This window comes from Fringilla coelebs, assembly GCF_963513975.1.
Source record: "Fringilla coelebs genome assembly, chromosome: Z".
Classification (NCBI taxonomy): domain Eukaryota; kingdom Metazoa; phylum Chordata; class Aves; order Passeriformes; family Fringillidae; genus Fringilla; species Fringilla coelebs.
In genome coordinates this window covers 40,329,313-40,355,891 of record NC_140031.1, presented here as the reverse complement: position 1 = coordinate 40,355,891, position 26,579 = coordinate 40,329,313, and the positions used below count along the sequence as shown (strand labels likewise).

The 26,579-nt window shown below is 35.1% G+C and overlaps 1 protein-coding gene across 1 annotated transcript in view; it reads left to right on the top strand.

Annotated features, from left to right (window-relative positions):
* CNTNAP4 (contactin associated protein family member 4) overlaps window positions 1-26,579 on the top strand; it is a gene marked incomplete at both ends in the record, with an annotated part of 195,152 nt that overhangs the window by 26,166 nt on the left and 142,407 nt on the right. The window contains one exon of the mRNA XM_084225161.1: window positions 17,210-17,320. Coding sequence (XP_084081287.1) covers window positions 17,210-17,320 — 111 coding nt within the window. The remainder of the gene's footprint in view (window positions 1-17,209; window positions 17,321-26,579) is intronic.

Sequence of the window (26,579 nt, the reverse complement as noted above, 5' to 3'; positions counted from 1 at the left end):
AAATGCCATCATGTGATCAAGAAAAAGCAGTAAATAATTTACTATGAGAAAATAAACATCTGAGATGTTACTTTTCAGTTAAAATAATTTAAAAATCTCAGACTATACTAACATATCATTTCAGAGGTTTCATTTAAATTTTCCTAAAATTAGTGGTGACTAGGCTGATCTGGAATCCCATTATGCCACTGTGCTTCCTAGTCTACAGTTTAAATGAAGTTCCAGGTACACAGTTACCTCCCAATGAACTTGTGCAACAAAAAAAAACCAAACCAACCAACCAACCAACCAACCAACCAACCAACCAACCAAAAATTCCATAGTGTAAGGCAGTTCTTTCCCAAGTCACTGTAGAAGTCATTGTGAAGAGACACCATAATTTAAAGTGGGCTGCCATCCACTGCTTTTCTGCCCTATGTGGCTTCTATTTGAATTTGGACAATAAAACTTTATTGTAGTCAGAATCCTGTGTTCATCCTTTCCTGGGACAAAAAAATTGGTGTCTTGGGTACGTTTTCTTAAGTCATGTCAAGAAATGATGAATAAAATGTTGACAAAACAGTATCTTGAAATTCATCCTCTTTGCCATTCATTCTTAGAAATGCAGTTAAAAAAACCAAACCAACCAACCAAACAAAAAAAAGCAAGGAAGACAGGCTTGTTTTGTACATTGTAGACTTGTTCTTTATAGGGAGCTGTCCATTATTTGACGTGCTTTAAGTCACTTTAGTTAAATTGGTTGGTAGTGAGGTTTCAAAAAATCTCCGAAAGGCTTGTTTCATAATTTAGTCATTGAAAGCGTTTATAAGGGAAAAAAAAAAGAAAAAAAGGAAGAAGAAATTATTTCCCTACTTTGTACAAGTATGCCTTTGGAAAATGCAGAATTGACTGTGTACAACACTGATGGTACTCTTTTCCTTTCGCTAGTGCCATATTGTACGAATGTTATCCTCATAAACTTAAGTATTAATTTAAATTTACACCTACACATCATAAAACAAATATTATTTTGAGATTTACTGTTCAGTTATTTGGACATGTATTAGGGAGTTCCTGTATTCAATTCCATTTACAGTGCTAAAGCAATGGAAAAATGTATATAGCATAAAGTGGTTAAAGTCCTTTCTCTGGGTTAGACAGACTTGGCAAAGCATGGTGCCACAGTTTTTCTTAGGCTACGTTTTAATGCAGTGCCAGATAAACAGACAGCTTCTACTAAACTTGAAAGGAAATTAAAGTCCTTATTGTAAGAGGACCTCCTTATGATGATTATGCTGGTGCTGCTGCTGCTGCTGATTATTACTATCCAAATCACTGTTAAAGTCATAAGGCTAATGCAGTAATGCCACCAGTTTTGGAAGAGATTTTGCAATTATGGTTGCTATATGAAGACTTATCCAAAAGTCTTACAAATAATTTTGTCTCCGTATTTCTTTCATGTTGTTATTATTAGCAATAATAGCAATTGCAGTAGTATTTTGTTATTCGGATAGAGTTGTGCCAAAATTCAATTTAACAGAGAAATTTATTTGGGAGGATTTTCAGGGAAATGTCCCAGAAAAATATGGCATGAATTGAAACTTACACTGCTTAGCATTGAACCAGGTGGAGTAAATTTGCAAAACTAGCAGGTTATGGAAAGGAACATATTTTACTTTGTCTCTCTTCCTGAGTCAGAATTAATCATTGAACCAGGAGTGGAAATTTGCCCACTGATAATTTTGCTATTTCTTCTATTCTTTACTCAGATTTAATTAGTTGGGTTTCACATGAAATAATGATTAGTTTTATTTTAGAGAGGAAATAGTTGTTCAGATATTTAGAGAAACTTCTGTATAACTCCTAGAGAAATGTTCTATCCATTCTGGATCTCCGGATACAGAAGAAGTTGCTAGATTTTGTCCCTGTGAAGCCTGCATTTTAGGGGGTTTAATTTGTGGATTCACCCTGGTATTTTAACATTTGTTAAATTATTGTAGAATATTTTCTCTTGGGAAGCATGGAAAAGACATCATTTGCGAAAATATTTTTTTATCTCAACAAAGAACTCAATCTTCTCTGTTTACTGGACTGCATGACATTTTAGAGTGTGCTTGTGATGTAGTGTAATGTAGGTCACCTCAAATTCTCTCCCACCTCAAACAGATTAAATGGATAGTCACACACAGGTGTTTTTAATCTTCCGTAGTGAACCAATAAATACTGAATAACTCATCCAGTGCAAAAGGCATGTGTGGTAGCATGCTGCAATCCAAGATATTGGAAGGGGTATTATCCCTTTGGAGCAAGGAGCTGTTCACTACCTAGCAAAGTAGATATGTCAGCCAGACTACAAGTGTATATTTCAGGAAGTGGAACAAAGATTATTTTAATTATGAGCAGTGGTCATATCAAGAAGGGAATACAAGGAAAATGGGAAGAAAACTTAGATCTTTCTGAATCTCCAGGAAACTGGGAAGATGAGTTTGCCTGTAGGAGTTAGGGAAACATTCAAATAGGGGGCATCACAGCATGTTCCTTAATGGAGGAGCTCTGCCTAGCTGGTGTTTTCTGTGACAAACAGTCCTGAACAGGCAACTATGGTTTATAAGGACTGAACAGCAAAGTAATTGAGCAAAAAATTGACAGACAAAGAGAAAATTGGTTGTTGTCTGATGTTGTGGGCTTTCACTTTTCATAAGGAGAAAATTTCAAAATTCTTTCTGTACCTTCTTTATTAATTGAATGTGAATTTACTTAGATTGAAAGTACCTGGATAAGAACAAGGTATTATCTGTCTATGTAGGTAGTTTGAAATGGTAGCTCTTAGAATAATTCTTCCAAAGCATGCAAAAGGCAATAGTGTGTGAATTCACTCTAGCTGAAGGGGCAAGTGGGAAAATGTCACAAAAATGAAAGAGAAGTATGTTCCAGCAAAACATAATAATTGAGAATGCACTGTAGCATGCAGAGACATACAATGAGGTGTGCATGGCTAAGCTTCAAAATTTGTGAGGAGTGTATAACATTTCTGCTATAAGTATTTATACTTTTTTTTTATTGTACCCGTATACAACATGATAGATAAATATGAAATTTATATGGAGATATTACCTCCGCTTAAACCTAATTCCTATTTTCAAAATACTGCTAATTTTTATTTAAAAAATCAGTGCATTAAGTTTGCACGGGTATTCCTGTGAAATTGAAAATATTTCCAAATGTAATATGCTTTTCTTGTTACTGTTCCTCATTTATTTTTTTTTTTAGGTTTTCATTGTGTCTTTAATTATACCAGATTTAATTATACATGCCGGTGAAGCTGACAGCCTGTTACATTGTTTGTTATCCATGATGATACCAGGTGTCAGTTGATCCCAAATATTACAAAAAAAAAGAAGGTGTTCCTCCTTGCGGTCCATGCATTCTAAAAGGGTCTTAATACCAGTATTCCTTATTGGCATTTTCAAGTTATAAAGAGGTTAAAAAACTGGTGAGAGGAGGTGAAAAAGAATTGCATTTGGACTTTGATGAAGTTGTAATTAAAGTTTTTAGTGGCAGAAACCACCTTCATAAAGGTCTGGATATGATTTAAGAAGGCAAACTTCTGTAACATCATTTAGGTTTGATCTACTGTGGGACGTAAACTCAGGCTGTAGGATTCAGATTAATTCCTAAGCTTAAAAATTTAGTAATAATCAGAAGGAGTAAATGACATATTAATGAAAAACGAAATGATAAAAGTATTTATAATATATATTTCAAAAATTCAGTCATGTGAGGTGTTTCTGGATAAAACTTTGATTAAAGAATTGCCTTCTGTGTTATTAATATAGGAAATCTTAAATTCCATTAAAACTGGCTCAGTGCCAGTCTTGAAGTATGCAGGTGTAACTAAGGCGAGATCACTGGATTGAGCATTGTTTAGAAGGATGCCTGAGAGACAGGTACTTCATCTAGTCCTGTTTGTCAGTAACATATGCTGGGATACAAATTGCATGCTACTAATAATAAAATTACTTGGATGAAGAAATAGACTGCCTCCTCAGCAAGTTTGCTGATGATACAAAAGTGGGACAAGGAGCTGTACAGGCTGGGAACTGACCTGCTGGGAAGCATCTCTGTGGAGAAGGACCTGGGAGTCCTGTTGTCCATGACCCAGCAGTGTGCCCTTTGAGGCCAGGAAAGCCAGTGGGATCTTGGGGTGCATTAGGAAGAGGATTGCTGCAGTTCACGGCAGGTGATCTTATTACTTAGCCCTGGTGAGGCACAATTGGAGTGCTGTGTCCAGTTTGGGCCTCCCCAGAACAAGAGAGTCATGGAGCTTCTGGAATAAGTCCAGCAGAGGGCTATTAAAGTGACTAGGGAACTGGAACATCTCTGTTATGAGGTGTCCTTGTTCTGGCCAAGACAGGATGAATTTTTGTCAGGAGTGGACATGGCCAGGACCCAGAGGTTATTCTATACCACCTCATGTCATCTTCTGGAGATTGGGGAAAGGATCCCTTCCGTGTTAGCTAGCCTGCAAGAGAGAGATTTTGGGTGTTGTCAGGTGTTTCCACAGAAGGGTGAGCAACGTGAATCCTTCCTGTCTTTTCTTGTACCCTTTATCATTAGTATTGTTACTTTTACTGTTCTTTATTTTATTTTGTTTCTCTTTCCAGAGCAGATTGGAAACAAATTTGATCTAATCATTTGTTTGTTTAGGTCCAGAGTCACTGGTCACAATTTGCTTGGTCTCTTCACGTGATTGTGGTACCTAATCTGTATATATTCCTATATATGCACTATGTGCTCCTTAGGATGTTCTTTTTCAGAGCAAGGAAACGGATCACAATTGTTTTTTTGCTGTACTGTGTGATACCAGTTTGTAACATCAAAACATCAAGGGCAATGAAGACAATTTGGAATGTGTATTCAGTGTTGCTGTGCAATCCTTAGCTTGGTTGTTACCTTTGGGAATCCCTTAATGACTGTACCCACTGGAAAGAACAGGGGACCATGAATTCCTGCAGTCTTTCACCCCCCATCTTTTCTTCCTTCAAGCCTGTTGCAACAGCTTTTGAGAATTTTGAATTTCCCTTTGTTGTTAAGGAAAGCACGTTCTTGTTGCTAGATCTGCAGGGTTTCCTGAGTGTGGTTCCCATCTGTGTTTGTGCCAACAAAAGAGTGACAAAAAGATTTTTAGGAGGGTCTATCAGACATGGTCTTGAGAGTGGATGAGGGGCATGGGAGGTGGAAGAAAATGGGCCAGCTTTTGAAGGACTATTCTGCTCCAGTGGTTCAGACGTCCACCCCTGAAAAACTACAGGACCCTGATTAAGTGTCAGAATATCTGGAAGATACATTCTGTGACAGCTCCAGAGAGGTGCGAAGTTATGCAACATGCTGGGCCATGGCTGCGACTTACCAGGCACTGCTTGTTACTCTACAGCACTCAGGAGGAGGAGAGGAAAGTAGAGCAACAGGCAACAAGGCCACTCAGACTGCAGCTGAACCAGAGGAACAATCCATGCCAGCAGCAGTTGCCCCTATACAGAAATAAAATTCAAGAACATGTCCATTAGCTTAGTGAGGGATAAAGAGGAAGCAGGGCTGTCAGAACAGGAGGAAGTGACAGAGCAAGAGGTAATCATCTGGTCTCTGTTTTTGGGTGAGCTCAGAGATACATAAATAAATTTCAGCTGCCAGTTGAATGGGCCCCAGGTGACCTGGCCACCCTGATGCTTTTAGGAATAGTACGTACTAATTTAGTGTTCCTACTGAAACTCTCCAAACCACACTTCTGCTCACTTGTTCCTTTCTGCCTTCCTTCTCCCCCTTGCAGCAGGCTGGAGAGTAGAATTGGAGGCACAAAAAGCAAAGATCACAGCTGAGATAAGAACAATTTACGAGAAGCAGCAATGGGATAAGGAAATAAGCAATATAATAGCAACAACACTAACAACAACTAACAACAGAGTGTACAAAAAAATAAATGTTATTGCTCACCAAGGAAAACCCTGAAAACAGACAATACCCAAATGCCCCTTCTGCCATACTACTCCCCCACTCCCGCTGTCACAGAACCTGTGTCACCCAAACCACTCCTTCCAGCATGAAACCAGAGTTACTCCACCTCTTGGTCCACCACACTTGCTCGATGGGAAGGAAGTCCTTCTCCCCTTCCCCTGCACCCTGTCAGGTTATTCTGTACCACCTCATGTCATGCTCAGTGACATGAGGTGGTAGAGAATAAGCTGACTGTCCTAGTCTACTGGCTACTGCAAAAATTAACCCTGTACTGGAGGGAACCTGGATGAATGGCAAGATGGACATCATCAGATTCCAGTGGATGTGGTCAGAATAGCAGCTATGTCCCCACAATGGGTGAAAAAGAAATTCAGGCTTTCATGGATGTTATGGGGTTTGGGAGGATGCATATTCCAGATCACAGTCAGATTGTAAACCCTCTCTCTCGTGTGATCTGGAAGAATGATTTTAATTGAGGTCCTGAACAACAACAAGCTTTTGAACAAATAAAGAGAGGATTGTTCATTAAGTAACCCTTGAGCCAGTCAGAGCAGGACAAGATACAAAAAATGCACTCTACCCTGCAGTTGGAGAGGATTGTCCTTTCTGGAGACTGGCAAAAAGTATCCAGGGAGACTCAAGAAGGATGACTCATGAGGTTCTGGAGTTGTAAATACAAAAGATCTGAGTCCTGTTACACCCCAAATGAAAAAGAAATAATGGCAGCTTAGAAGTCATTTGAACTGCTTCGGAAATGATTGGCACTGAAGCACAGCTCCTCCTGGCAGCCTGAGTGCTGGTGCTGGGATGGGTGTTCAAAGTCCCTTCCACACATCATGACACTGATGTGGTATGAAGTAAGTGGGTTGTGCTGTTCACACAGTGAGCTCAACTAGGAAACCCCAATATTCCAGGGATTTTAGAAGTCATTTTGCCTGAAGGCAAAAATTTGGGACATCATCATCAGAAGAGAAGGTGAAGATGACGTGTGCTGAGGAGACCACACAATATAATCAGCTACCTGAAAATGAAAAGCAATACATGCTCTGAAATGATGGTTCTTGCCATCTGTAGGGGTTCATCAGAAATGGATGCCCTATGTGGTGAGTTACAAAAGCTATTGAGAGACAGGGTGGATTGAGTCAGAGCTGAAGGCCTGGCTTTAGATACTGCTGAATGAGAGAAGTGGCCAGCACTCTATCCCTGCACTGACTTGTGGATGGTGTCAAATGCTCTGTGGAGGTGGCTGGAAGGAAGGAAGGAAGAATACCAATTGGGAGTGCAGAGACAAACCCACCTGGGCTGCTGAACTGTGGCAAGATGTGACTGCCTGCATAGAGAAGGTGGCTGTAGAAGTTCATCATGAGATGCAGGTGTGCCCGAGAGCTGGGCTGCTGAAGGACATCGCAACAATGGATGAGTGGATTGAGCTGCCAAGATTAAAATGTCTCAGGAGGATCTGGACTGGCAACATAAGGGTGAATTATTCCTGACTTGGTGGGCCCATGATGCCTCAGGTCATCAGGGAAGAGACGCAACAGCCCGATGGGCTTGTGGTCAAGGGGTGGGCTCTTTATCCCAGGTTGTCCATAACTGTGAAAGGTGCTGGGATCAAGCAGACCAAGAAAAGCCTCTGTGGTATGGCAGGCGATGGTCACAGAATCACTGAATATTCAGAGGTGGAAGGGACCCATAAGGATTACTGAGTCCAACTCGTAAATGAATGATCCATATAGGGATCAAATTCTCCAACCTTGGCATTGTTAGCGCCATGCTCTAACCAAATGACTCAGATTAAAATACAAATAAGGGGAGGTTTGACTGCATCACACTCCTGCAGATCTACCAAGGCAAGAGCTACGTGCTCACAATGGTGGAGACAGCCACTGGACAGCTGGAGACATACCATGCGTTTCATGGAACAGCATCTTGGGCCTTGAGAAGCCAATATGACAAATATGGTACATGAAAATAATTGATGAAAATTTCCTTTCAGCCCAGAGGATTGACTCCTGCTACCAGTTTTTCTGCTTGTATCTTTCCCTCAAGAAAAAGTTGCATATGCTGTCTGTTCAAAGTATGCCTACAAAGTAATACGGGGTGTGGAAAATAGGGCTTGCTGGATAAGACTGAAATAATTTGTTTTACTAAAGAATTCTTGAGGTAATTTTATCACCATTGGTATAAACTTTCACTTGAAATAGTACAAGTGATAGTGAAGAAAGGAGATTATTTCTTGTGTATGGAGACAAGACAGCAAGATCCAAAGGTTTACAGCTGAAGGTAAACTTTAAATCTTGTATTGAAAATCTTAGATCTTGAAAAAAGATATTATTGCCTAGCAGTAAAGATATTTAAATTTATAAACAGAATTTACAACAAGAAAATACTGTTACACAGTGTGTGTAGGTATTAATTACTGGGACAGTTTTGCAGTCTGTAAGAGGAGTCAGTTTGGTATATTGACCCTTTTAATCCTAAAATGAGTAAGTGCATGTACTTTTTTCCTCTTCTCCTACAGTGCGATAACAAGGATTTTATTTGTACTGCCCTCAGTGTTCTTGGGCCTCTTGAGTTTCATTGCTTGTCAGATACTTTCAAGCAGAGCAGAACTAGCCCATGCCTTTGGAAGTAAGTGGTTGTGAGGAGCCTGTTGCCAGAGTCATGGATTAAATGAGGGGGGGTTTTGGATTTTTTTTTTTTTAAGGCATTGAATTTCATTGATGTTTCCCTGTGAAATCTTGATTTTTTTTCTTTTTTTTCTTTTTGAAGAGCAGAACTGTTCTTTTTATTTTTAAGAATGGAAAGTTTGTTGCTTGGGTTTAAGTGTAATCTAAGTGAAGCCCACCTTTGAGTAAAGTTTGATGTAATTAAATCACAGTCAAAGCTTTCATCGCATGAAACAAATAGTTCTTTCCTTCTTTCACGTGAATTCTCTCTGCACCTTCGGGTTTATGAAAAAGCAGAAAGATTTCCATGTACTGCTAGGTAGCAAGGCATGTGAAATATCCTCTCTTGTGGTAAAGAGGCTTTTATTGATCTTGAGAAACATGTATATGTCATCTGATTATGTTATCCTGGATGAAAAGAATTTATTGCTAATAAAATATTTTAAATTTAAAAAACATTATGACATAGCACTAAGATGGTGAAAATTTAATCAACCAGCGAGAAAGTTAATGACATACCTCACAAGAATGAACACTTTATGGTGCTACAAAATTTGTTTTCATATGTTGCACAATGACATGGGAAAAAAGGAATGCTGATGGTAAAGTTTATGTGCTTTTGATCTATATGAAATAGTTTAATGATAAATTGTAAGCATTTTTTTCAACTCTCTTACAACATATGTATTCTTTTTAATTCTCTCTAAAAACCTTGTTTTTTCTACTATGCATGCTTGAGAAACTTCCAACTGACATTATAAAACACATTAGTCTTTCTTAGTTTTTCCCAGAAAAAAATCAATTAGACTTATTGAATTAAATTATTTACCCATAAGATCATACTTACTAACATTTAATTTATTATTATCTTTTATACTAAAAATTTTTTTCAACCTGTAGTCCAAGTTGTTAAGGTCCCCACCAAAACTCAATGAAAATGCATGATATTTCAGAAATAGAAATATTAATTAATTATTATTTTGAGTTTCTACAACCAAGTAAGACCCATAAGAACCTACAAAACTCTGTTTTTGTGATGTTTTGGAAAGTATTTATCCTAATTTTTCCATTCTGACTCTTTTTGAGAAGTAGGCCTTTAAGTCAAAAGACACAAAACTTGCCCATCTAATAGAAGCCCTTCTACTTGATTTACTGTAGGATACCTCCTGAAGAAGTTGATCTAAAAGTGTTACTGAATCATATTTGCTTAATTAGTAAATTTTGTCTTATTTCTTCAAAGTTAATAAGAAGATCCTAACTGGAAGTCATCCATTTTTCCCATCACCTCTCAGGTCTAATTTGTCCCAGTCTAATGGTTTTTTGGATTATATGCTTTTTCATGACTGAATTCACTAATAAAAATGTAATTGGAATCTATGAAAAAATGCAGTCTTTATATAGTCATCTTGGAACTTCTGATAAGAACTTTTCTGGTTTCAAATGGTAGTAGGAATTAAGAGTTAAGTTTTAGTGACAGTACTTGCCTTGCATTGAACCATTGTCTGAAGGTTTCTGGAAAAGACCAAGAGAATCAGGAGTGAATTAATTTGGTTGTCTTCAGTATCAGTAGTAGAAGCATTTCTGACATGTGGCTGGTTTCTGAGTATTAAGAACAAGGTAGTCCTTTATTTCACTTGCTCATGGATTTTCAGAACTCTTTGGGATTTTCTGGATGCTCCCTTTCCCTAATATATGGAACAAAAGTATCATGTAATCAGATGAAAACAAAGTCAAAATAAACAAATAAAAACCTAAGGAAAACATAATTTCCAGCAATATAACAACCATGCCAGCAATTGAAGATATATAGCAAGGTGTGAATCTTTGCAAGTGTCTGTAGGGAAACATTTTTTGTATCCCTTCCGTTCCTGTATAATTAAATTCTGATCTATATTACTGCAGTGTTTATCCTATTCCTTCTGGTTTGTCGTTTTAAGTTCTCTGTGTTCAGTCACAAAAAGTCTTTTATGTCCCCGGAGAGCAACAAGGTTGTCTGTGAAGACAGAGGAAATTTGGCTTTTTGTACTCACTAGCTGTTCCTGATTTCTTGTTGGCATGAAATAGCTGCAGTTGTGAAAAAGGATAGCTCCTTGAAAGGAAGAAAATACAGCATTTCATGTATTTTGTTAGAGTAAAAGTCACACACCTGATGTGAATATACAAGGAAGAATTGACTGCTAATTGTCAGAATTCTGGGCTGAATTTGTATTAGCCGCTGTCTGGAAAAGATCCTAAAGATCAGAAGACTGGAAGACTTTTTTTCAAGTTCAAGAAAATCATCAGCCCTGCCATGTGGATTATCTCCTTGATAAAGTCTTAATATTTCCAGAGAAACTATTTCAAAATCCTAAGATCTTATTTTTTATCGAGGGCAGTCAGCTTCCTCTCCCTGCCTTCTCTCTCCACTGCCTCCAAGAAATAAGTGAAATCTATTAATGAAAACTTGTGTTTAAATAAAAAATAAATTAAGAAAACCAGCCTGAGCTACTCACAAGTAAAATTTCAGCTTGAAAGATTAACATCTTTCAAATAAGCAAATAGCAGAAACCTTAGTGAAGTAAGGCATTATGAACTCATTTGCTACTACATGCAGTTGAAATGTAGTTATGTGGAAATGCCTAATATGTTCCATAAACTGAGCTGAAGAATGGAAAACCCTGGTGGCTATCAAAAAGGCATGAATGAAACAGAGCAACTTTCCTAGTGAGTTGTTTTTAAGATTCTAGCTACAAATAGCCAGCAGTAGACCTGAGATAAAGAAGTTCTTAGGCTCTCTGAGCAAGGTTAATTTATCCCTGTCCAGGAAGCAAATGCAATCATAAGCATATAGCAGCAGCAGCAGTCATGACAGGCTGGGTTCATCTTAAGTGACATTGCATTCTGTGTAGCTAGAAGGCCTGAAACTGTGGAGGTCTAATGGTCTGTAAATCTGTCGACTTCCCCTCATTTCTCTTATTGATGAAGATTTCACTGAGATTGGGACCAAAATAATGGTCAATACCTTTCAGGAAAACAGGGAGAGAGGAAACCTTTTAGCTATGGCATAGGAATCTCATTAAATTCAATGACTCTTTTGGAATTAATTACAAGCCTGCACACTGACCAAAGACTAAATTACCACAGTTAACATACTCAAAAATTCTATTAGGTAAAATGACATAGGTGCTCACTCCTGGGGAAAATCAAGTCTCTTTTGTTGAAAAGAGTAGACAGGCTAGCGAATATCTTGTCTTCACAGTGTTGGGAAATGAAACTTTGAAGTGCACATGACAGAACCAAAGATTTAGTAAATACCTTTTGGAGGGCAGGTCTTGTGGTACCTGTTTTTAGGTTTTAGCAAGCACTAGTCTTGTTGCTACAGTATGACATGTGCTTTATTGTTATGAAACTCATTCCTTTTCATGAGGTTTTTCATCATAGACCTTAATTTATTAAAAATTGATAGCAAAGTTGATCCTTCTTAGGGCTTACCTGCATGGGAAAGATGAACGCTACTACACTTCTGAGAGACTCCCAGAGCTGTTGCCTCTTCTATTCTGTTCCACTATGACTACTTTTCTAGTTGTTTTTAGCTATTCTGCTTGTCTGATGATTAGGTATTTAGTTTTCCCTACTTGAGAAAAATTCCAAAACTTTCTTTGATTTGATTTTTTTTACTCTTGTTTTGTTTTCATGTGGTTTACTGTAACATTTTTTGTTTGTTTGTTTAATGTTAGATTGGTTTGGTTTTTTGTTTATTGCTAAATTGTTTCTTTGCTCTTTACGTACCCAATATTTTCTTTGAGTCCTTCATAAAACTGAAGAACTTGATAGGTTTCCAGGGAAGTCAAACATCATAATTTTTTTTTCCTTCTATGCTACTTCTGTCCTGCCTTATGAGAAGTTTAATAGTTAATTACGGAGTTGGTTGTTCTTGTTGATTGAGGTAGTTTTGGAGTAAATTTAATTTTAAGGGAGAAAAAAAAGGTGCATGCAACAATATAATAGCTGAAAATAATTTCATTAAAAAGTAAAATAAGTGATATTGCAATATGTTCATTTGTGTATGCACTTTGGTTGGGATGTTTTAGTTTAAGATAAGTCATGAGTAAAGTCAATGTGACGATATAATGCTTGCACTTTTTGGATAGTTATGAACAGTATGTAATTTTTCACATCAACTTGTAGTAGCTAGGCACTGTATGTTGACATTTGCTTCTTTAGAGTAAATTTGCACTCAAATTGAAAAGCATTAAAATCTGTTAGTCATTATTGTGGATCAGGCTGATACTTCAGACAAAGAAATTGTTTCATTCAAAGTAAAATCAGTACCATATATTTTTGAAGTTTTCACAGAAAAGAGGAGGTTTATGCCTGTTTAAATGAAATCAGGTTTTTTTCACTACATGGAAATTAAAAAAAAAACACCTATGCATTCTGAATAAATAAATCTCAGATTGTCCCAGTATTCAGCTATTTTTATTACAATTTTTATTTCAGCAAGCAGCTGCTTTGGTGGAAGAAACAAAATTTATTTGTTCAACCATAATGTTATAAATACAGTCATGATTATTGTAAATATTGTTATTGTAACTGCTATTATTATAGGATGATATCCTATTTGAACTCCTTTGTTGTAGTTCATATGGCATGATCTATGTAATCTATAGTACCTGTGTATTAAAAATTTCTTGGCTTACTCTGATTATGCATAATAGGTTATCATTTGGAGCGGGAAGAGGAATGATAGGCATACTTTATTCATGCATCACTTAAGAGTTTTATTCCTTTAAAATGCCTCAGTTGCTTTATAAATTTGATTAAACTCACACTGGAATTATGGTATATGGAAAGGCATGCCTTATATAACTTGAATAACTTTTCTTGAATAACAGATAATATGTATTTTATTTATCTATTTTCTCTTTCACAAAACCTTATTTGTCACCAGATTTTTGTGCATATTAAAGAAACCTAGGACTTCTTTATGTTTTTGGTATTCTTATGTGTTGTTTAAAAATATATATATTTATCACAAAAAATGTAATTAATGCTATATGATGGACAACTTTTAACTAAAATTCCTTGGTTTAAATCTCATGTTAGAATGGCCTACTTAAGTATTTCTTTAGCCTAGAAGAAGCTCTGTGAAATATCACTAGTAAGCCCTACATTGCCTTCAGCAGCGAGATGTGTTCTGTTGAACAGTGGAAGGCTGTCGAAGAGATATGAAAAGTCACTGTTAGCATGTGAGAAAGCACTGAATTCAAACAGTGTTTCCATCCTGTAGAATATCTTCCAATGTAAATGAAAGCATACAGAATTGTCACCCTGTAAAGACTATTTTTTCATTTGTTTTTATTTACATTGAGAAGCAAGTTCATACTGACCATCTGGTTCTTGACAATTTCTACAAAGTGTTTTGATTTCACTCTGGAATTCATACTAAATTTTTAGTTAAATTGCACAACGGAAGTTGCCACAAGAATATGTTTTAAGCTACATGTGCTAAGCAATAAAGCAGAAGTTCACATGAAGTCATTTTCCTGAAATAAAGCATAGTGGCTGTTGTAAAATAAATGTATAATTATTCACTGTATATCTATTTCTGACAAATTGCTCATTTCTCATATTGTGCAAAAGGCAAAAAGCCATATCATGGACTGTTGGATTTTGGATAATACCCCTCTCTAATATTCAAAATTTTATGTGCCTTTCTATTATAAATCAAGTTTGACATAAACGGTTATATGATAAATGCTAAGTGCTCATAGAATTCTTCTGGGAATATCTCAAAGCAATATGTGTGTTTCACAAATACACATGTATTAGACCATCTGGGTAGAATAATTCAGTACCATTGATTCCTTTCCAACGTGTACATTAAAAAGAAAAAAGGTGAAAAATGTATCTGGCAGAAGCTAACATTACAAAAGCAGATGTATCATCCATCCAGCGGAAATGTAGCTTTTTTTTGGTTTATTTTGAATTGAAATTTGTGAAGAGTTATACCCAGGGGTGATTTAAAAGTAGTGTGCCTGCTGTTGTTTATCTACTGGTGCTTCTATGTATTAATGGCATGCTCTCATTCCTGATGATTCATTTCATAACACATGCCACCTCTCACCAGAAGATCAATATTTAAAATATGAGGCATTTGAGAGAGATGAGACATTCTGCTGCAAGTAGCTCTGCTATTCTGAGCACAGGGAGGACATGGACCTGTGGAGCAGGTCCAGATGAGGGCGGAAAAAATGTTCAGAGGGATGGAGCAGAAGCTCTCCTATACGGAAGGCTGAGAGGGATTGTTCAGTCTGGAGAAGAGAAGCTGCTACAGAGACCTTATTGTGGCCCTTTCAGTATTTAATAAGAAAGTCTGTAGCAATAGAACAAGGGGAAATGGTTTTGAAACAAAAGAAGGTAGATTTAGATGAGTTACAAGAAAGAAATATTTTATGATGGGGGTAATAAAACACTGGGGCTGTTTACCCAGACAGGCTGTAGATGCTTCACACTCCGAAACATTGTAGATGAGGTTGGATGGGGCTCTGGGCAATCTGGTCTAGTGCAGGTGTCCCAGCTTATGGCAGAGGGTTGCACTAGATGACCTTTAAAGGTCCTTTCCAAATCAAGCTGTTCTGTGATTCTCATGATTGTATATCAGATAGATTTAAGTAAAAATGCCTTTTATTTTCTCCTCTTCGTCTTGTTATCTAGACTTACATTGTAGGCTTTGGCTGTAGAAAAGGGATCAGTGACACTTGAAGTGTTCCCTTGAATCAGGAGTGTAAGTAGCTCTCTGTGTGAAGCACAGCATCATCATATTCTTCTCTTTCTAATGCAATTTATGACTAATAAGTTCTTTCTATTTTCCGTGCTATGAAGAAATCTTTCACTAATGAGATCCTTTTCTAAGACTTGCCAGTCCAATGCATTTACTCATAAGATCTTCATTTATTTTTCTTTTTTGTGCTTACCAGTTGGACAATTTGTTCCAAGTAGAACAGCTTCTTTCACCATTTTAAATCTAATCTGTGGATAATGAAGTGAAAAAATGAGTTTGTAGTTAGACACTAAAGAGTAGTATAAATTTTTCCCTTTTTTATTGCGCCAATCTTGAACAGGAAATAAATTTCTGAAAGTAAGAATAATTTTTTTTTTTTTTTCATGAGAGAAGTACTCTGATCTTGGTAGAATATGACACATGTGACTTTATCAAGAGCGATTATTAAAACCTATTGTTTGTTGTGAATGGATATTATTTATAGAATTGAGGAGAGGACGTCTAACTCTTAACAGTCAAGGCCACTACTAGGCCTTTCCTTTAGAAAGAGTTTTCTGCAAATAACTAAATTAAACAACATCAAAACCCAAATTTTTGAATGTGACCAAAAATCCCCTTGGGACATTCATATTAAAGTCTGTGGTTAATTAGAAATATCTATAATTACTTAGCAGGAACACTTAATTATTAATTAAGGTAAGGAAAAGATTTTGTATTCATTAATATTTATGGGTTTTGACTGTGAATCCTGGTAGACAAATAGAAGGGTTGGAAGAAGAAGAATTCACCTATGATTTGTCAGTTAATAGTTGCATCCAAAGAATGTGATTATCCTGAAAATAAACACTTCATAAAGACTAAAATTTGACATAATCTCCTCTTTCTCTATAAAGAACTGATGCCAGCCCCAGTATAGTTAGGGAAGGACTTGCTGCACTTCAGTTTTTTAAAGTTAATTTTCTTTCAGCTGAACTAGATCAGATATTGATTCTCAATTGATACATTTAAAATTTAAATGGAGACTGAATACATATCCTGTATAGTAATTCAGCTGGAGAGGCATTTAAAGCTAGAGTATTGATTAGCATTTGCTTGTTTCTGCACAATTGATTGTGAACTGCAGTTAAGTCTTTCTTTTTCTGAAACACTTGGGTTTTATTCTGTATGAAGTTAGGACTTGCATACTAATATTTGAGATAATGATTATTTTGCTGTGTCTGTATCAAATGCATATACCATTTGCAAAGCAAAAATTGTCCATTTTGTCATGTTTATTGTGCTTAAGAGTAATGAGATTACTTTTTTATTAATTTTCATTCCGTTTGCTTGGCTTTATATTTTTTTTTTTTCAGAAATAGCTGTATTAAATGTGATTGCACATTAAAAGTGATTGCAAAGACCTGTGCTGGCATAAGATCAAAAGTAAATAAAAAACATGTGGTGAGGTTGTAGGTTGGTGATGCAAGAGGGAATTGAATGTGTCACTTACTGTTCATGTAAATCATAATGAGTGGACAGTGAACCATTCCTCAGTATGATCTCAGAAGTTAAGTCTGAAGTGTGTAAAACCAGCTATTAAAGTACATGATAAATTATTGTCTGGTTGTCTCATGAAATACTGGGTAAAAAAACCCCAAACCTGTGCCTCAGTACTGATACATCTACACATAATACAGCAAGAGGAAATAGTTAGAGATATGCTGCTCTCGATGCAGAGTTGATTCTGTTACGATTCCAGTAAGTGGTTCTGTTGGATTAACCTGAATGTGGTTTTTTTCATTGGCAGATAATTGTGATGATCCGCTGGTGTCTGCTTTGCCTCAGTCATCATTCAGTAGCTCATCAGAGCTGTCTAGCAGTCACAGCCCAGGATTTGCAAGGCTTAATCGAAGAGAGGGTGAGTGAATTTTATTGGTCAATTGTTAATTCTGGGTTGAAATGAAAACAGTTTAGATATTCAAGGGCATACGTTTGTCTTTCAAATAATTTTTTTCTGGTGTTTGTATACCAGCCATAAATGAAAGTGTAGTCTCAGCTCAAGGAAGTTATCAATCTCAACTTCTCACCCTGTGGTAAGCTGCCTGACATGAGCCCTCAGTGGCTGGAGCTGTTCTGTGGGCTTATTGAAGAGGCAGTATCTATGGGTACTGACTTCTGTTTAATTATTACCAATGAGGAATCTGATGAATAAACTATTTCAAAGGCGCTAGCCTAGGAAACTTCACTGAAATACTGTGTCTTAGGTCAAAATCTAGCTCTTAATAATTCAGCCACAATATCAGTGATGGTTACTTAGAGAATTCAAATGCATACAGTTTCCCTCATGTAGTCCATTGTTACATTTTGCACTATTTAATTAAGAGTTATATAAAATAAATCTTAATAATATTTTGTCCTGCCAAAATAATTTCTGTCATTGAACCTCCATGATTTACTGGAATATTTGCTATGTCTGCGAGACTGAAACACTATAAATGAAGAAGGAATATCCCAATCTTTTTTATTAACCTAGTATGCAGTATAAGCATGAGCTTCTGTTTTGAATGAAGTTGTGATATCAGTGGAAATTATATATCCTGGAAGGAATTCCCTTAGTTTGAAGTAGTATATGCTCTTAGAATTTTAAATAACACCTGTATTATCACCAAAGTTAGCATTTTCATATTGGTCTTCCCTAAAAATGTATGTTTGAAAGCTTTTTCCATTTGGCTCTCTTCATGTACTATGAAGTTGTTTGTGCCATGTTAAAATGTATTTTTTAGATTTATAATTTTCTTCGCTTTGCCATGTACTGTATGCACATAGTCGAAATGCTTATCTGGTCTCATTTGAACTCATGTAGATACAAAACAGCAGGTAGCTTAATTAGAAGATTATGAATGTCTACCTTCTCATTGTGTGTACCTCAGGTTCATGGAACTGAAGAGAGTACAGGTTTGAATATCTTATTCATTTGTCATTGTTTAATAATATGACCAGATTGTTTGGCTAGATACCTCTTGGTTCATTCAGACATAACTTTATATTGTGGTGTAGATGAGGTGAGATGAAAATTTCTTCAGTCTTCAATAAATTAATCTTAATTAAATTAGTTTTAACTTTTATTTTTTATTTTTCAGTGAGAATAGAGACTCACTACTTGCTATAGAGCCAGGAATACATTTTCTACATTGAATTTGTGTTTAACTCTTTTTTGTGAATTTACTATGCAAAACCTGATTATATATACAGTATAAGTGAAAGTTTATTTGGATGCAACAAAACTAGTCATTATACATATGTGGTTATAAACAAAAGCATTTAGGCACACAAGAAGTGATTGCTAAACCATACAGACTGGAAAAAATCTTTTATTAGCAAAATATGACATGCTGTCTGTGATTTTATGAAAGCAATCATTAGAATCATTAGAATTTTAAAAGAAATTGTGTGATAATTGTGTGATAATTGTGTAATAACTGAAAGTGGGTTTGTATTTAATATAGATCATTCTCTACTTTGAATAAAAACATCTATTTTTTCAGGCAAAGTTAGTGGTTGGGAGTGATTGTGACCTCCTAACATTCATTTAGGACAAGCAGATTGTGGTTTTAAAACAATAATGTGCTTGGTTCTTAAAATGCCAAAGTTAGGGGAAATTGATTGTATTTTTGGACAGAAAAAAGTTGAGTATTTTTACACAGATTACATGGGAGTCAAAATGTTGTCCTTCATCAATAAAGAAATAAGCTAAATATGCATATACACCTACTCTGTTTCAGTTGGCAATGGGAAGTTAAAAAACAGCAAAAAATTTATCAGAAACATGGGAAGTTGCACTGAAATGGTTCTTTAACCATGTAGACTTGTGTTTACTAAATGTAGAAAATCAATAGGAGAAGTTAAAGGGATTGAGGAAAGAAAACTTAAGCCTAAAAAACAGAAGTACAATATGTACTTTATGTCAAGACATACTGAAAATTATAACAGCCTAGAATGATTAGTAAAACAGCCGAGAATATGTTTTAGCTTTCTCTCTGTAAAGCAAAAAGATAATGTGTTGAACTCCTTGATAACAAAAAAAATTCCAATCCATTAGCAGTTAGGGAAAGTGATAACATCCAGGAATAACTCATTAAATGTTCTTCAGAGTTTTAATTATTACTAGTTCGTTGGTTCCCTGAAGTTTTCAGATACTCGATACTCAAGCACAGCTAATGAATACTTCTGCTAACTGCTAAAGTAGTTACTCTGACATCAGCTTTGCTTGCAATAATGGAAAATTAGATAGAAAAAATTAAGTAGAAAGAACTAAGTAAAAAACCCCAATCACTAATAGCAATTGAATATTTTTAATGGAAAAATAAAAATTTTAAACCCCTGATTTAATTATTTGAAAGCAGACCTATAAAATGCAGGGATTTGCAGACCTATAAAATGCAGATTTTGACTTTTGGCCTAATATTGTATGAATTTTTAATTTTAAATAATAGCACCGTATCAGTACAGTCCAAATTAAATGTATTAAGATCTAGGTGGTGGACCTCATAATGCATTTATCATTACTATATAAAGGAGTTTTCAGAGAAGTTCAAAGTAAACTCTAAGACCAGTTTTGTTCAATACTTTTGTTGATTATATAGAAGTAAGCAAAAATCATTTATGATGAAATGCATAATGAAATGAAGATTGGTGAAATAGTGAATAATCGTGGCAAAGGAATTTTGAAGAAATATGTAATTGATATACCTAAATATAAAATATAAATATACCTAAATATATAATATAAATAAACACTTTAACAGGGTGAGTTATAAAGTATTTAGAGGAAAGAGCAGATGTCATACTTAAAGAGGAACTGTATTCTACAAAGCTGTGGGTGAGATTAATCTTGGAATTGAATAAATTAGCAATCTCCCTTAGCTTCTTCTCTAGCAAAAAAAACCTGAAACCAAAACAAACCAAAGCAAACAAAAACTAAAAGCAAACAAACTTGTGCACAAGCAAACTGAAAAAAAGACATTCTTATTTTCTATATGGTTTTATACTTTACCACTGAGCTGTGTACTAAAATTCTCAATGCTGAAATTCTGGTTTAAGTTCTAGGCTGTTTTCCTATGCCAGTGGGAACAGGAGACACAAAAAATGTTCAGGGAGGCGCTCTCTTTTTATGAATCTATTCACAAGAGAGTAAATGAAACAAAAAGGAAAAAAGAACAAAGGTAAGGTGCACCTCTTTACAGGGTGAACTGAACATCCCAAAATAAGGGAAAAAGCAGACAGCATTCAGAACATGTCTAGCCAGGATAGTGATCGGAATTTAAAGGCCAATATCTAACCAGGACCATCAAGGATGTGTTTCTGTCCACTCATTGCCAATAATTTACATGATGAGTACTCAGCTGCAGCCTGGCGCTACAGAGGGCTTGCTCTATTTGCAAATTCTTGATGTATTGTCTCCCAACCATGATCTGTGAAAGAGCCCTTTACCACATGGAGAGAAGGTTGTGTCATTGTTGAGCTCAGCATTTTCTGGTTTTGTGTGCTGTCCGGCTGGTTGTACACACTCTCTAATTCACCATTCCAGTACCCTTGGAAAAGATACATTTAATGCACTATGAATCACCATACCATGAGCCTTTATACCCAAGAACACAGGCCTTCTTTTGAATTAATGGACTTCTGAAACCTTGCAGGAAAAAAAATTCAGAAGACAGCTGTTCTACAAGAGTGAACATACCATTGGAATAGCCTTAATATTTGGACAGCTAAATAAGCTGGATAAGGATTTGGCTGTGATTATCTTGCCCCAAATTCACACACAATTAATTGATCAAAATATGACAGAGGAAAATTGAATATAAAAGTTGTTAAGTAGCCAAAAAAACTGGCTTACAGCTTTCTCTTTCCCTGAAGTAGGAAGAAACCCATGTATTTTAATTATGCTGTCAGCTTACCCTGCCAGTTTTTCAAAAGCAGCCTGAAATTTGAATGCCTTAACAGCAGGTCTATTTTTTTCCCCCTCTGGTGTATGTATGGAACTTCTTTGTCTTTTTCATTACCTTTACCTTACCATTACATTGAATAGCCTACGCTTTATTGCATTCTTTCTGTTACAAAGAATATTTAAAGGATCATTTATTCAGTATGGTATTGTAAAGTCCATACTTACTTTTCTTTTTGTAAAACAGTATACTTTAATAATTTTTTGAGAACTCACACTAAGTAGGTCAAAATGGATAAATGAATTCTAGCAATCAGTGGTTAAAGAAAACATCAAGTCAACAGTTAAACATCAAGTCAACAGTTAAAGAAAAAAACCATTTCTTACACAATAAGGAAGTAATTTTCATCAATTTTTATAAGAAGTTTAACCTTCATAATGTAATGCTAACAATTAAAATAAAATGGCAGACAAATTAAAAAAACTTAATTGCAGCTATGATTGTATGTCACCAAAGAATAATTAGGAAAAGCTTACCCCCTCCATTTCAGCAGTATGCAAATAAAATTTATTAAAGCTGATATTTTAGTTTAATACAACAAACAAAAAAAGGAAACTAGAACAAAAAAAGATTAAGTCTGATGTTAATCATTATGTTTTTATAAACAAACAGCAAATCTAAGTTGAACCACCTAACATCAAGACACATTTTTATGACTTACCTATTAATGTCTGTATATACGTTAGGAAAAAGGCAAAAGTAACAAACTCAGTCTTTTGCTTTTAAACAAAAAACAATAAGAACTTATACAGTGATTTCTTCATAAGTGACCTAATGATGTGCTGTTGTCCAGGACCATGCAGTTTCTGAGGAAGAATTCAATCTGGTGTTCTTTGGTTGGTTTCTTTCCCATAGATATTACAATAATTCTATCTTTCTGTAAGAACATTACCATGGATCTCTCAGCATATTAATGACAAAATTGTTTTAATACCATTTTACAGCTTCACTTTTTCTGCAGAAGGTGTTTTTAATAAGGATATTAGATACCTTAAAAAAATTGTATGGGCACATAGGAAAGTCGTATATGGCCTTGCACATGCATATGTTGCATGTACACAATGCATGTACACAATGCAATACACAAAAAAAATCTCAGGAGTATTTCAGCCTTATAAAGGTAGAATTTTAAGAATATTATTGCATTAATGCCAAAATTTGAATTTATGCTGCTTTTGTTTTGCTATATCTTCTGTTCATATGTGTATATGGTGTGATTCTAATACTGCAAAGGAAGTGGCCATGAGAAACTAAGTGACAAAAAAAGGAAGAAAGATAAAAAGAAAGATGGAACTAAATTGCATTTAAGCAGAGTGAGTAAATAGGATCAAAGATTCACTAGTATTTTAAATATTTGCAGCCCATTGTGCTTTCATGAACATTTATGAGGAGTTAGAATATTTGTACAGTTATTTCAAGAAACCTAACTCCAGACTTGTCATCAGAATTCATTTAAGCATAACAAAGCATAAAAGAGGTATCAGCCAGCTATTTCATGTGTTTCATCATTGGAATAGCAAAATCCATGGTGAAATGCACAGAGGAAGTAAAAAATATTAATAAGGGTACTTAATTCTTGAAATTGTTTGGAACTCTTTTTCTACCTGAAATATTGCTATGGGAATAGAAAAATTTTTGAGAACTCACAGTAAGTAGGTCAAAATGGATAAATGAATTCTAGCAATCAGTAGTTAAAGAAAACATCAAGTCAAGAATTAAGCGTCACCTCAGCAGTTAAAGAAAAAAACAGTTTTCTAAAAACTTGTGTTGAACTGCAGTATTCAAATACTCTTACAAGCAACCTTAAACAGGCTTGATAACAAGGTCAAATAAAAATTGACTTCAACAATAAATTTTGCTACAACCCATGTCTACTGTCCTTTTTGCTAAAGTTAATAGAATAAAAAATAGAAATCTGGATATAGCCATTGGTCTGGGTTTGGATAATTCTAAATAATATACTTCTAAATTCTTAGATAAAGGCTGTATTTTATCCAAAATTTGAATCATTGTGATATCCTTTACAGTCATAATATGACTCCCAGGATTGCTTTGCAGTAACAAAGAATTTGAGATCATGCCTCCTTTAATTTTTTGAGTGATGAAAAAAAAGATCATAAGTGACAATGCAACTGATTTTATTCTTTTTTCTCTTGTATGTTTGGGCCAAGGTTAAAGGAGCTTTAATATTTTTTTCTAAGAAACCTAAAAAGCACCAATTGCTAAATAGGATAAAACCAGATTTTGGAAAACTTTCCTGAATTAAAAAAAGTACAAAATTTTCTATGTCATGTAATAGTGACTAATTTCAGCTGTAGTGCAAAATAAGGCTGAATGTCATAAATTCCAATTTCTAGAGAATTATAACATTTTCAGTTTTAAAGGAGAATGCTATAAAAACAGAAAACAATTTTCCTGCCACACCCCTATAAAAAGTTCTGAAACTTTACTTCTACAAGGGATCTATCTTTTGACATCTCATTTTTACTAGATCCCCTTAGCTTCTTAAGGACCAGCTTTCTTGCATTAGGAGACATGGGTTTTCCCCCTTTCATCATCCTGGTCATGCTGCAATGTTAGTGCCATTCTTTACTGGCTCAATGGAGAACTCAGAATTCCTAGACTAATCTCAAAGCTTTTCAAAATGGTGTTATTCTAATGAATACACTTGATACTATTTCCCTCAGTGTCATATGGGCATATAAATATGCCTATACAATTCATAAAAAGATTTATGAATTATGTTAAATTTATATATTACGTTGTAATCTACATCTTTAGGTATCTCAAAGAGACAGAAAATCATGAACTAAGCTACTTCAGATAAGAGATAAGAGCTGAAAGTAGATCAGACACTCTTGGAACAGGTCTGTAGAAAATATCAAACTCACCATATTTAGTTGAATTTTCTGGTAAAAGTGACTTTGACTTGTCTCAGCTTTTTGATTTCTGTTCATCAATAGGATTTTATTTTCAAAGATAGATGTAATAATAAAGAATAAGTGAAATACACAGATTTATTAGATAATGGCACTAGGTTAGCAAAATGTATTTTTGTATACGTAATACCTTTTTCATTCACATTTTTAAACTTTATGTCCCAAACTGCTCCTGCTCTGGACTTAGCAATTGCTAAGTGAAATTAGCAATGAATTTCTATTACTTAGCTGTTTTGAATTAATTTCACTGCTCTTGGGGCCAGATGAAAAACAGCAGTCTCTGTCTAGCTGTCTTATATCCCAAAACAGGAATAATTTAGGTTCCAGAAGAATAATTTTCAATTACCACCTGTTGCATATAAAGAGTTGGAGAAATTAGTGCTTGGTCATGAAAATAAGTGTAAAATAAACCAAAAATCTACTTGTTGCTCTGTTTTCTTCAGATTTTCAGTGGACGATGACGTCTATCCATCATTCTTCAATAAATTTCCCTGTTGCAGTACATCAACTGCTAACCAGAGAGGCTGTTAGAAATTATTTTGATGTAGATAATTGAATGAGCATATAACAAAGGTTTGAGCTCTACAGAGAAGAATAAAACAACACACTAGCATCCTGTTCTATGTTGGAATTAATTCTAGTCATTGCTCCAGGTACAAATATCATAAAACTACAACTTTGTGTACTTGACTTAATGATTTCCTTCACTCTCAAGGGAGTTGTTACCAAAACTCCTCCCAATGGCCTAAAGTAGTAGAAAAAGGTGAACTAACTACATCAGCAGGATATTTATGAAAAACTAGAAGTGCTAATGTACTTTTAGGCTGGGTTTTTTTTTTGTTTGTTTGTTTGGGTTTTTTTTTTAATTTCCTGCTGTGATGATGAGTAGCGTGGTAGAGTGGGCAGAACTGATTTAGATGAATTCAGTAGAAATTTTTATAAGTATTTTTAAGTCCTTTCTGGAAGTACCCTTTTTTGAAGACCTTTTCAGCCTGCCTCTTCATTTCCTTTATTATTATTTATCAAAATTAAGAATTCTGTCAAGTTTTAGTTTATATAATAACACCATTTCATAATCAATAGATTATAATTTACCGTAGAATATTTATATAATTTGCAGGATTGAAGATATTTCTGTTAGTAATTTTCTACTGTTCACATGTTATGAACATGTGGATCCTCCAAAAAGCCTTCACGTATGGGTTTTAAAATTTCCACGAACATGGAATGCCAGCTCCTTTGTATGATTTTGGAAGTTTCTTCCATTTTAAAATATCAGGGACCTAAATTACAGTGTCATGAGGATTCTAGAATTTAAATAATTTCTTTAATGTTCTTTCTGTTGTTGTGGTCTCTTCCTAGTGTCATATTGGTAATTGTAGATAATAGCTTATGAACCACATTAAAGGAAACTAAAAGGTCATCAGTAAATTAAGCTGTTCAGTCTTCAGTATCTTAGGTTATAAAAGATCATTGTCCTTTATTTAGTATGTGAACTTATCTAGACTACCAGCAATACTGCTGTTTTGTTTGTCTTAAGAAAAAGAACATTACATTTTTTGTTCTTATCCGGTGAGTTGCTTATGGAGTTGTTTTGTTTTTGGGGGTAGAAGCGTCTCCATTTTATACAGTCATTTATTCTACATATTAGTATGGCTTTCATTCTCTGTTTGAGAACTGAAATACAGCTGTGCATTAGTCTCATCATGGCTGTGTCTAGAAAGAAAATGAAGGGTTCCCTATTTATTTATGCAGATGTTTCATTCTGACTTTTTCTAGAAGGTGATTTGGGCGTTTTATTTTCCAGTGTCTTAACATGCTAGAATTGCATGTATGCAGTGACAGTCATTGCAAAATTCAGATCTGCAAGCACTCTGAGGTCAGAAACTGAGTGCTTGTAATGAATTTATCATACTTTCTGGCTGAGGTATTCTATAATCCTTAAGTAGAGAATTAATTTGAATAGAAATGGTGCTGTTATCAGATAGCTGTGTATCAATTCATGCTAAGGTTGCTGCTGTCTGCCTGAAGCATGCATGGATTGCAGGATGTCTCACACATAGATTATTCCCTGTACCATTTACATGACAAAATTAAGAGGTCATTGATAAATAATATGACCTGCAAAGGAACATAAAAATAAAATATATTTTGCAATAATGGGAATTCTACATTGCTAGGAGTATATTTCACAATATCATTGCCAAAAGGCTAATATACCCTGTTTTGGGAC